At 42.0% G+C, this 12305-nt stretch overlaps 1 protein-coding gene across 1 annotated transcript in view; it reads left to right on the forward strand.

Annotated features, from left to right (window-relative positions):
* Positions 1–8764: 8764 nt before the first annotated feature.
* Positions 8765–12305, forward strand: part of LOC132832226 (transcription factor E2F3-like) — a 68565-nt gene continuing 65024 nt past the window's right edge. Inside the window, exon 1 of the mRNA XM_060850034.1 lies at positions 8765–9210. Coding sequence (XP_060706017.1) covers positions 8962–9210 — 249 coding nt within the window. The 5' untranslated portion in view covers positions 8765–8961. The remainder of the gene's footprint in view (positions 9211–12305) is intronic.

Raw genomic sequence — 12305 nt, forward strand, 5'->3', positions numbered from 1 at the left:
TTGGAACAGGTTTCATCTGAACCATGCTGGGACAAGTGTCCTGGGCAATTGTATAAATATGACCATAGATAGGGCTTTTAATTAATTAGCGGGGAATGGTTCAATTGAAGGGAATTTTAAAAGACAAAGAGAAATGTGAGAGCAGAGGTAATGATGAAGTGAACAATCATCAAATTGTGATGGAAAAGGGGCGGAAAATATAATCAGGAGAGTATGTAATAAGGATAAAAAGTATCAAAGCTTAAAGTTGTTTACTTGAATGCCCACAGAATTTTTAACAAGACAGATGAGTTAACAGCATTTGCAGAAAGAAGTGAATATGACTTCACTGCTATTATAGAGATGTAATCGCAGGTGACTAGGACTGGGAACTCAATATTCAAGAGCATTTGATGTTCTAGAAAAATAGACAAAAAGGAAAAAAATTGCAATGGTGTTAATAAACAAAAATATCTTTGTGGTGGTGAGTCATGTAGATACTATACGTTGTGTTATGGATTAATTTACGTGGAAATAAAGAACAGCAAGGGAAAGAAGTCATAAATGGCAGTTGTTAATTGGTCCCTAAAGAGTGGCCGCATGTAGAACAAGGCATAAATTTGGGAAATAATGAGAGAGTATAAGAAGGGTACAACAACTGTCATGGATGATTTAAATCTGCATATTGACTGGACAAATCAGCTGTACAAGGGCAATAAAGAAAACAAATTTGTAGAGTGCATCAGCAATTGTTTCTTGGAGCAGTATTTTGCAGATGGCCCAGATGGCCTCCTATATCAAGGACCACATTTTCCCCTCCCACATGATCAACAATCGCCACCAGCGCATTCTCAACTTTCTGCATCTTTGCCCTCAAACCCCACCCCTCCAACCACAACAAGGAAAAAAACCCTCCGGTCTTCACCTTCCACCCCACTAATTTTCAGATAAAGCGCACTATCCTCCACCATTTCTGCCAGCTTCAATCAGACCCCAGCACCAGAGGTATATTTTCCTACCCACCCATATCTGCTTTCAGCCAAGACCATTCCTTCCATGACTTCCTCATTAGGTCCACGTCTCCCAGTAACACACCCTCCACTACTGCCAGCTTCCCTGTCACCAAAAGAGGTGTAAAACCTGTGCCCATACCTCTCTCTGCCACCGCCCCCCAACTCACCTTTGTCCAAGGCCCCAAAGGATGTTTTCACATCCAGCAGAAATTTTCCTGCACATCCAAACACCTCATCTACTGTGTCCGTTGCTCTTGATGTGGTCTTCTTTACATTGGAGAGACAGGACATCAACTTGTGGAACGTTTCAGGGAACATCTCTGGGACATAGACACCAAATAGCCCCACCGTCCACCACTTCAACTTCCCCTCCCACTCTACCAAGGACATAAAAGTCCTGGGCCTCTTCTACTGCAAATCCAAGCCACCCAATGATTGCAAGAAAAACGCCTCATCTTCTGCCTTGGCACTCTTCAATCACTTGGCATCAATATTGATTTCACCAGTTTCCACATCTCCCCTCCCCCAACTGCATCCCAGATCCAACCTTCCAACTTGGCACTGCCTTCTTGAGCTGTCCTACTTGTCCATCTTTCTTCCTACCTCTCCCCTCCACCCTTCTCTCCAAACTACCACTATCACCCACCATCTGCATCTACCTATCACCTTCCCAGCAAACCGACCCCCAGCTTCACCCCCACCTTCCTATTTATCTCTCAGCCCCCTTCTACCCCCCCCCACCCCAATTTTCCTACATTCCTGATGAAGGGCTTATGCCCGAAACATCAATTCTCCAGCTCTTGGGATGCTGCCTGACCTGCTGCGCATTTCCAGCTCCATACATTTCGACTGTTGCATAACGTACCCAGGATCTAGCTAATGTTTGGATCTAGTATTATGTAATGAGGTAGAATTAATAAGAGATCTCATTGTTTTGGATCCCCTAAGGGTAACAATAACAACAAAGTTGAGGAAGAGCAAAGAATGCAAAAATAAACAGCAAGGGCTTCTACGGATATATAAAGGGAGAGCAGATAAACTGAGAATGGAACCCTTGAGGATACGATGGAATTGATAATGGGAAACAGTTAAATTGCAGAAAATTTAACCAGTGTTTTCAGGTGGATGACACTATAAACATCCCAAATATACCAGATAAGCGATGTGCTGTATGGAGGATAGGTCTTGTAATAGTCTCTAAAAGAGGGTAAAGTATTTGACAACTAACGGGACTTAACATTGACAAGTCACCAAGGACCTGTTGGCTTATATCTAAGGGTTTTAAAGTAAGTGGCTACAGAAATAGTGCATGCATTGGTCAAAATATTCTAAAAATCACTGGATTCCAAGAGGATTCCAGTTGATTAAAAAAGTGCGAATGTGATGTTCCTGTTCAAGAAGGGAGAGAGTCAGAAAGCAAGTAACTACAGGCCAGTAAACCTAACACCTTGTTGGGAAAATGCTGGACTCCATTATTAAGGAAGAAGTAACAGAACCTGTAAAAAAGCTAAATATAAACAATAAATACGGTTTTGTGAAAGGGAAGTCATTTTTGACAGATTTGCTCAAATTCTTTGAGGATAGAACAACCAGAGTTGATAAATGGGAACCAGAAAATGTGGTGTACTTGAATTTCCAGAAGGCATTTGATAAGATGCCAAATAAGAGGTTTATACACAAGATGGTAGCACATAGTGTTGGGGCTAATGAACAAAGGACAAAGATCAATACATCACAGGTACAGGCCTTTTGGCCCACTAAGCCTATGTTGATTCCTAATCCGTATTTAGACTTGCTACTTACTGCCAATACACAGTTTCTATCCCTCTGTTCACTTCCCCTTTCTGTGTCTATCTAGATTTGCCTTAAACATTGCTAATGTGCCTGCTTCCACCACCTCCACTTGCATTTCCAGTACCCACCATCCTGTATGTGAGAAGTTTTCCATTCAATTCTCCCCTAAACATTCCTCCTCTCACTTTGAGCCTCTTGGAGTTGAACTCTTCACCCTGGGAAAAAGCCTTTGACTATCCACCTTATCATGCCTCTCATAATTTCATAGGCCTCTATCAGGTCGCCTCTCAGCCTCCGTCTTTCCAGTGAAAACAATGCAAGCTTATCCAACCTCTCCTCATATCTAAAATCTCCAGACCAGGCAACATCCCAGTCAACTTTCTCTGCACCCCCTCTAAAGCATCCGCATCCTTCTGGTAGTGTAGTGACCAGAACTGCTTGCTATTTTCCCAGTGTGCCTAACTAAAGTTTGATAGGGCTGTAACATAACTTGTCAACTCTTATATTTGATATCCTGACCAATGAAGGCAAGTGTGCTCAATACATTAGCATGGATTGAGGATTGGTTAACACAATAGAAGACAAAGAATCAGGATTAATGGGTCCCTTTCAGGTTGGAAAAATTAGCTACTGGGCTGTCATAGGATCAGTTCCTGGATCTTAATTATTTACTACCTAAATTAATGATTAACAGTAGTGGGCAAAATGTATTATATATTCATATTTGCTGATGATACTAAAGTAGATGGAAGGGCATGTTGTGATGTCATAACAAACCTGCAAAATGATAGGTTGAGCGAGTGGCATAAAATTGGCAGAAGGAGTTTAATGCAGGAAAATATGAGGTCATGAACTTTCATAGGAAGAATCAAAAAGCAGAGTATTATTTAATTGGAGAGAGACTCCAAAAAGCTGTAGCACAGTGTTTTCTTGTGCATGAAACCCAAAAGGTGAACACGAAAGTGCAGTGAATAATTTAGAAGGCAAATGGAATTTTGGCCTTTAATACTAGGCATTTGGAGTTTTAAAAATAGGAAGCCTTTTTACAACTATACAGGATGTAGATGAGGCTACACCTGGAGTACGTGGACAATTTTGGTCCCCGTGGTTAACAAAGAATATACTAGCATTGGAGGGCCATGAAGGAGCAGACTACAGAGCTGTTGAAGATGTAGTTATCTGGGGACCCCTCCAGTATAGTCTAAACAGAGTGCGCCACATTGTCTGCATGCTGTGTTCAGCACAACTAGAGCAGGCAATGAGGGGATTTCCTGGTTCCTGAGGAACTAGTGAAATGGGGGAAGTCTTCTGAGGAAAAGGATGATAACCTGGGGGAGGAAGAAGCTGGTGTTATTCATGACAGAGTTCAGTTGCATAGAGTTACAAGCCTGTAGTACATAATTGACACATGCTTTCTTTAGATTAGAGATGGTGCAGCAGGCATTCATGGACAGCAAATGATTTGTTGATTCTAATGCCAAAATCTGATTTACTTTGTGGCGATTAACTTCAGTGACAAACGGCGGGTTTACATTGTCCATTGATAACATGGCACTGCTGATTCAGAAGGTGTTCAGATGGGATGTAGCTACAGCCAGGTGAAATGTGTGACCAGGTGATTAAACTGTGACTAGGATGTGAGAATGGGGGTTGCATGTATAAGGGTATGTCAGCCATGTTGGCTACATGTTGTGGCTGCTGTGTCATGCCATTGCTGGTGAGGGCCCATGCTGAATTGCTAATGATTATCTGGGTACACAGTGACTTTTCAAAGATGATGCGGTACAAGGGGTGTTGTCTTTCAACGGATATTTTCTGAGTGGGAGTTGTTTTGGGAATGGCTTGTGGTAAAATGGAACCAAAATCAGACAGGAATGATACCTTAATAGCAGGTTAGATAGTTAACTGGGTGAACTTAATAGGGTACAGTGAGAAAACTTGTTCGGCCTTGCAGTGGAAATCCCTTCCAAACATTCAATGCAACTTAGACTTAACCAAAAAAAAATCAGTCCTATATTCTTATATACAAAGGCAAGATTGAGACAATATTCCTAGACCTCTGCAGACCTGTTCCTAGTCCCACCTGACCTCTTGTCGGTAGGACCATTATCCATTATCTCCATCTTTTCCAAAGTCATTTGTTCTCCTCTTTTTAAATCTTTATGGTTTAATCATGAGCATTCTTCTTAACATGTAATCATTAGGATTTATTTTATACCCACTTGTTTCCAAAGTTGCTATCATCCATGTGAGAAACCCACTACAAAGTCAAAGGCAGAGATGACATGGTGGTTTAACCAAGTAACTCAAGTATGTTCATTTATGTTGGGAGTGGAGGAGAGCGAGCAGCAGGAGCATAATTAGCTGAAGGTTTGTTGACATTTTTGTCAGTCCAACCAGAGTGGGTGACTTTGCCTGTGGATGAGGAGCAAAGCAGACAGATTGCATTCATGGACACACCATTGCTATGGATCAAATATGAATGGGGTTGTGGTAGAGGGCAAAGAATTTCGACAAGGCAATCTTGGACTTGGACACAGGCATTCATTGCAAAATAAAGATCTGGCAATGTAGCCACATTATACTGAAAGTTGACAGAAATGGCCTGGTTTTGGTATTTTCCATTTTCTGCAAGGCAACCTTTGTTTCAGTCAGCTGTAGCTGCCTGTGATGTAAGCATGTGGGGAAGGTTCAGAGACGGCCATGCAACTTCCTCCCCATTAAGATTTCCAAGAAGGCCATACTATTTTAGAAATGGTAATTGAGAAGTGTCAAATCAACACTGTCATTTTTCTTGAATAGGACTTTGATCATATGGACTGCTTTTTTGCCTCCCCGTGAGCTTGTTGGTACCCAGATAAGTATGCATATATATAGAAACTCATTGGATAGAGCGAAGCATTTCAAAAGGTCTTTGGCAAATTGTGGACCATTATCAAAAACACCTCATCAGAAATGTATTAAATGTATTATTGATTATTATCTTGAGGAAGATGATGACTGCTGTGGATGTGGACCCCTGTAGTCATTCAATCCATTCGAAGCTTTCCATAATCAGGATGGAAAACACAAGACCATCAATGTTTCCTTCTAGTTCTGTTTGTGGACAGTGCATTTGAGTAGAGACAATCGGCTGACCATGTCACATATGTCTTCAAACTGCCTGACCAGCAGGCAGAGTTGTGGGAATGTACCTGGCAATAAGAGATGTCCTCATGGTCCCAGTATTAGCAGTAGAGGTTGTCTGGCCAGAGAGATTAGGGGTGATGATCTTGTGCATGTAGACTGGCAGATCATTGAGTAAGGTGAGGTGGCCTTGGTGTTCAAAGTGTAGGCACAAACCTGGATGAGTCGGTGGATTAATAGACCAACCAATGAGGCGGTATTCTCACATCTGTACACATTCAATATCTGCTCTGTATGTTTCTGATCTGGAGTAACGATTGGGTAGTCTCTGAGTGTAATCTGGTTAAATGTAAGACAGAGATGAGGTTGTCATGAACCAAACAAAATATCCTGGGATGTTGGTCACTCTATAGGGATGCAGGCAAAGCAGCATTGGTGGTCTGGAACCTGCCCTGGACAATACTCAAAGGTCATATCAAATAGCAAAAGGCTCAAGCGAAAACTCTGCATCTTTGCCAGCTCATTCATATTCAAGAGAGCCTTTGGAAGTTTGTTGTGAGTCTAAATAACAAATTTGAGACCAATCACACAATAGGATAATTTTTCATAGGTCCATGTGACTGCAGAACTTCCTTCACAATCACTTTGTAGCACTGCTTCATATTGGTCAGCACTCTGGGCTTTGAATACAAAAGCAAGGAGGTTATGATGGAACAAAAGCAGAAATTGCTGGAGAAACTCAGTAGGTCTAGTGGCATCTGTGAGAAGAAAGTAAATTTAAATCTGATGATCCTTCATCAGAATTGTCGGTAGCTAGGAAAAAATGTTTTTTATATGCTGAAGCTGAAATGGGTGAGGGGAGATGGAGAGAGGTAAATGGAGACAGAGCTCAGAAAAAGAGTTGTGAAAGTGGCTGGTAGATCAGGAGATTATGGATAGCAGGTCAGGATAGAAAGAAAGCTGAATAGGTGGAAATAAAACTTAAGAGTGGGAAAAGAAAATAGCTGCGTTGAATGAAACCTGAATAATGTCATAATGGGTCTGGGAGTATGTGGAAATCGGTGACTGTATGGGAAATGGGTTCTCCTTTTATTTCATCAGGCTGGTGTGATTCACTTATAGACTCGGGTTGTTTTCCTTAAGACAGAGAAGGCAGGATCTAATTGAGATATATAAATCTCTGAGGAGCATACAAAGGGTAGATAGGGAGAAACTTTTTTTCCCTGGACAGATGAATCAAGAACCATTGACACGGTTTTAAGACAAGGAGCATAAAGTTAGAGGTAATTTGAGGACTTTTTTGATCACTCAGAGGGTTGTGGATATTTGGAACTATCTAAAGAGGGTAGGAACGCTCAACACATTTAAGAACTATTTAGATGACTATTTGAATACCATTACATCCAAGGCTATGGGCGAGTGGTGGAAAATGGATTAGACTGGATAGATGCTTTATAAGGATTCTTTCCTTGGTATTAAAAACGATGACTATGAATTCTAGCTAAACGTTGGAAAATTTAGATTGAAATTAAATCGGTGATTAAATAATCTTAATTACAGAAATAATGATGGGAATTTAAATAAAAAACACGCGATGAAGGGCTCCGGCCCGAAACGTCGATTTTCCTGCTCCTCGGATGCTGCCTGACCTGCTGTGCTTTTCCAGCACCTCTCTAATCTTGGGATTAAAAAACATAATACTGAGGAAAACGATTGAGAACTAAGCTGCTGGAAATTGTGAACTGTAAGTCGATTTATAAAATTATTATTGCATATAAATATTACTAAGAACGAGTTTTAGATATAATTTTTTAAATTTTAACATATTAATTATTTGCTTATTTGTGCTTTGCCCGAAGGTAGGTCCTTGCCTCATTGTCTATTGACACTTGCTGCTGAACAGTTCTCTTGGCGGTTAAAGATTTGTATAGGGGTTTTTTTCTCCCCCACTTCCTTTTTTTTCATGTTTTCTTATTTTAAAGATGTAAATGACTTAATTATACACTCTGCCTAATGATTAGTAGTTAATTGAGTTTTGCTTTTTTTTCTTTTTTCTCTCTCGGTATTTTTCCTTTGTTAAATTTTGATTATTGTATATTTAAGATTTATTTTTATATCAATGTTTGTATTTGAGAGTTTTGTTTATTTTTGTAAATTTGTTAAAATGTTAAATTTCTAATAAAAATATCTATAAAAAAAGAATAGAACTGAGCACTAAAAAAAAGATTTGTAGAAATTAGTAACAGATGATGTTAGGGATATCTGAAATCTGCAAAATGTGCGGTGATTCTGGGGTGATGCTGTTGTATTTATTTCCTAAAATAAACTTCGCCATCTAGTGGCTTGATCAAATGACTGTCAACAAAGAGAGATCTATGTAGAAAGGAGATGTTTTTGAATTATATATACAACCACACAATGAGTTCAATGAGGAAAAGTCTGTAACCTGAGTAGAGGGCAGGTTAGAGTATCGTTCATAGAGTGCTGGCGGCTGAGCACGTGTCCCTGGCTCAAGGGGAAACCCGGGAGAAAAAGGTCACAATGGAGAAGGAATCTCCTTGGAACGTGAAGCGTTCTGCGGTGTCATGGCAACCGACAACGCCGCAGCCAACAGGATTCCCCGTTCGAACAGCGCTCGTGCGCCGCTCGCTTGTGGGCCAATGGGAAGCCCCGACGCGGAGCCGAACCCGGACACGTTCGGCCAATGGGTAAAAGAAGGACATGCAAATGAGGTTTGAAAAAGCCGCGGGAAATCTGAGTTTCGCGGGAGGCATTACGCGCGTAAAGTGTCTCCCTTCATTCATCGTCAGCTTCCTGGAGCCATTTTCAGAGCTTGGGGCTGTTTTAAGGACTTTTAAATCCTTCGCATCTGCCACTCCCCGCGTACCATATCCTGTGGTGACCAAACACGCGGCCACCGGGGTCTGTCTCCTCCCTGGATCGGGGGGTATTTTATTCTTTTCCAGGGAGGGCGAGCGAGTAAGATTAAAAATAATTTACTGACAGAGGGAACGATCTTGGCGGACAGACCGTCCTAAAGTTGCAAAATATGCGGAAAGGAATTCCAGCAGCTCCGGGGAGAGCCTCGGCTGGAGTTGGGGGTTCACCGGCGACCAGCGGGCTCTTTGCCGTTCTCTCCGGGCACGGTAGCCTACAGGAGCGGGCGGCGGGCAAGAGCGTCGGTGCCGGCGGCCTCGGGGTCCGGGTTTTACCGCAAGCGGCAGCCGATGGCTTCTCTAGTCCTCGCGGTGCGGCGAGCAGACCGGGATTGGCACCGTCTACTCCGGGAAGGACTCCGGTAAATGAGGCTGATTGTCGCGTAGCCCCGAGAGATTAATTCCGCCTGACGGGGCAGGTGCTGGGTCCTGAGGGGGGGGGTTTCCGTGGTCAGGGTGAGGGGCACAGTATGACCCTGTGTGGTTGTCACCAGCTGCGGTTGTCCCGGCGGGCTGGGTACTTTGGGGGAACAGCATGGATCAGGGCTTTTAAACCCGCGGTCCCGCATAATTCCAGCGGCGGCTTTTATTTTCCTGTTTGTCTTCTCCAGGCTGCGGGGGAGGTGGGGGATACATTCGGGCTCTCCATGTGCAGGCTTCATGGAGGTTTCTTAACATCTCGCTGTCTCTTTCACCCAGTGTTGCGGGGGAGGGGGGAGGTTAAACAAACATGCCGCTGGCCCGCTGCTGTAGAGCAAAGCAACCGCGTGTCTCCAAAGGGCCTAGTGAGTGTAAGCCAGGTCCTGGCCAGTTCGAGCACAGGCCTGGGCTTTTTTTTTCTCTCTCTGGCCCTGGTACCGGGTTTGCACCGGGCTGGATTTTATCAGTTACTGTAGCAGTTCTAATCCTCCTGCCGGTTCCACCCTGGCATTAGTTCTCAATGCTTTCCAGGTTTACACACTGGTATAAAAAGTCCTAAAATGCAACAATGCAGAATAAGAGTAGACAAGACATATCGTTTGAAACAGCAAAAATGCAAGCTTGTCGGGTCACGTAGGGGTGAAAAAGGCCAATTTTTTTGTAAGTCATCAAACGCCACGTTAATTTAGTCTTTTCATCATCCAACGACCCCCACCCCTCAAAGATAAAAACGGGTATCTTTCAATTAAGTAAACAAGAGGATTTAAAATACTTTTTGGATCGAAGTATGCAATATATTTAATACTCTTGCCCAAAACTGTTATTCTGTATTAACTGTTGTGAAAGTCAAGTTCTTGCAACGATTGAGTTATCGTTCTGTTTGAAACTTGCACTGTTTCTGGGAGGAAAATGCAATTATTGCACTTCACGAGATTGTTTCTGAAGGTGTTGCAATTAATTGGCTTCACATCATTTCTCGAAAGATTGGGACATATTGTGAAATAACTGAGGCCTAGGATCAGAAAAGCCTTGGGGTGGAGGTAACTGATCTAGGTATATTTAAAAATCGGACATTTATATAGAGTTGACACCTCTTTCAAAGTTTGAAATAAGCATCAATGTGCCACTTACCCACTTAAAACTTTGTTTTGTAGCATAGGAAGCAAAATGGAGTTTCAACTATGATTGCTAAAACCATATCCTGATTACTGCTATTGAATGTTTAGATTTTTATTCACTTGTCTAACAGGTCACTGGGTCAGATCAAGTCTTCGGTAACTGATTATATTTTGCATTGCATTAACCCTTTCTAGGGTAAGGGTTGTTTCTTTGTTACTAACCATTCCTATTGCTGAAAAGCAACTGAAAACAATTGCATTATATCATACAATCCTTTTTATTCTGTCCATTATTTTTATTTGCAGACTTTCAAATGTGTGGTAGCTTAAATGAGTAGCATTGTAAAATTTCATTAACAGATTCAGCCATTTCCTTCTTGAGGTTTTATCTTCACTCTTGGAGTGTGGGCATTACTGGCAATGTCAGCATTTTTTGCGCCTCCTTAAATGCCCTGCCATTTCAGAAGGCAATTAAGAGTCAGTCATATTGCTGTGGGTCAGGAGTTGCGCAGAGGCCAGATCAAGTAAGGATGGCAGATTTCCTTCCTGAAAGGACTTTAGTGAACCAGGTGGGTTTTTGCAGTGGTCAATGATAATTATTAGTGATCATCATTACTAAGACTAGCATTATTGGTTTATTCAATTAATTCAGATTTCAACAGGGGTTATGGTATGACTTGAACCAGAGTCCACTGGTTTTAGCTTCTGCCTGTGGATTACTTGTATAGTGACATCATTACTTACCTCTCCCTGTAAGTCCACAGATGTGTTTTTTTTGTTATAAAGTAAGTTGTGTTGGAAAGAGGCATTCTTGAGGCATTCTTATGTAAAATGAGGCATGCCTTTGTATAGGCAAGCTATGTACAGATAGTATTTTGCAGCTGTAGCATGTGTGGACTAGTGGGCACCAGTGTGATCCACATCAATACATCTGAAAAATGTCTATACTTGGAATTTGACTTGATGAGCTGGAGTCAGTCTGAGCTTCATACACTTCAATGCATTTTGGGGTGGGGGAGAGCATTACCTGATACATTCACCAAGCAATACTCAGCTTAGAATCAACTAGGAGAAAGTGAGGACTGCAGAATCTGGAGATCAGAGCTGAAAAATGTGGTGCTGGAAAAGCGCAGCAGGTCAGGCAGCATCAAAGGAGCAGGAGAATCAATGTTTCGGGCATAAGCCCTTCAGGAATTCCTGAAGAAGGGCTTATGCTTGAAATGTCGATTCTGCTCCTTTGATGCTGCCTGACCTGTTGCGCTTTTCCAGCAACACATTTTCCAGCTTAGAATCAGACTTCTATAACATGGAAGCAGATTTTTTGATCCAATTTGTCTGCCCTGGCTAGATATCCTAAAGCGATATAGTCCCATTTGCCAGCATTTGGCCCATATCACTCAACCTTCCTACCTGTATGGATGCCTTTTAAATGTAATTGTTCCATTCACATACTGGCCTCTGTAGAAAGTGTTGCTGCAGAGATCTCTTTTAAATCTTTCACTCTCACTTTAAACCTATGCCCTCCAATTTTGCATTCTTTACACTGGAAAAAGACTTTTGTCTATTCACTCTATCCATGCTTGTCATGATTTTATAAACCTCTATCAGGTCGCCCCTCAGCACTTAGATAACTGGATTTAGTCTGCGGCCAGAGACAAGACTAAAACAGATATGGAAATCGCTAAAGGAGCATTGGAGAAACCTCCATCCTTGCGCGCACACAACTTTGAGATTGAATGAAAGAGACTGCAGGGAAGGTGAGCTTTCTGACCGTAGCGCTATAGGAGTCCATTCAGTTTTAAGGAATGAAAGGGAGTATAGTTGAGGTAGGTGGCAATATACTTGGAGGATAGTTTCTGTTCTCAACAGCTAAGAATTTTGGTTCTTAAGGCTGCATTGCTTGTCTGTTGCTAGGGTTA

Source organism: Hemiscyllium ocellatum, chromosome 34 (genome assembly GCF_020745735.1).
Source record: "Hemiscyllium ocellatum isolate sHemOce1 chromosome 34, sHemOce1.pat.X.cur, whole genome shotgun sequence".
In the NCBI taxonomy this organism is placed as follows: domain Eukaryota; kingdom Metazoa; phylum Chordata; class Chondrichthyes; order Orectolobiformes; family Hemiscylliidae; genus Hemiscyllium; species Hemiscyllium ocellatum.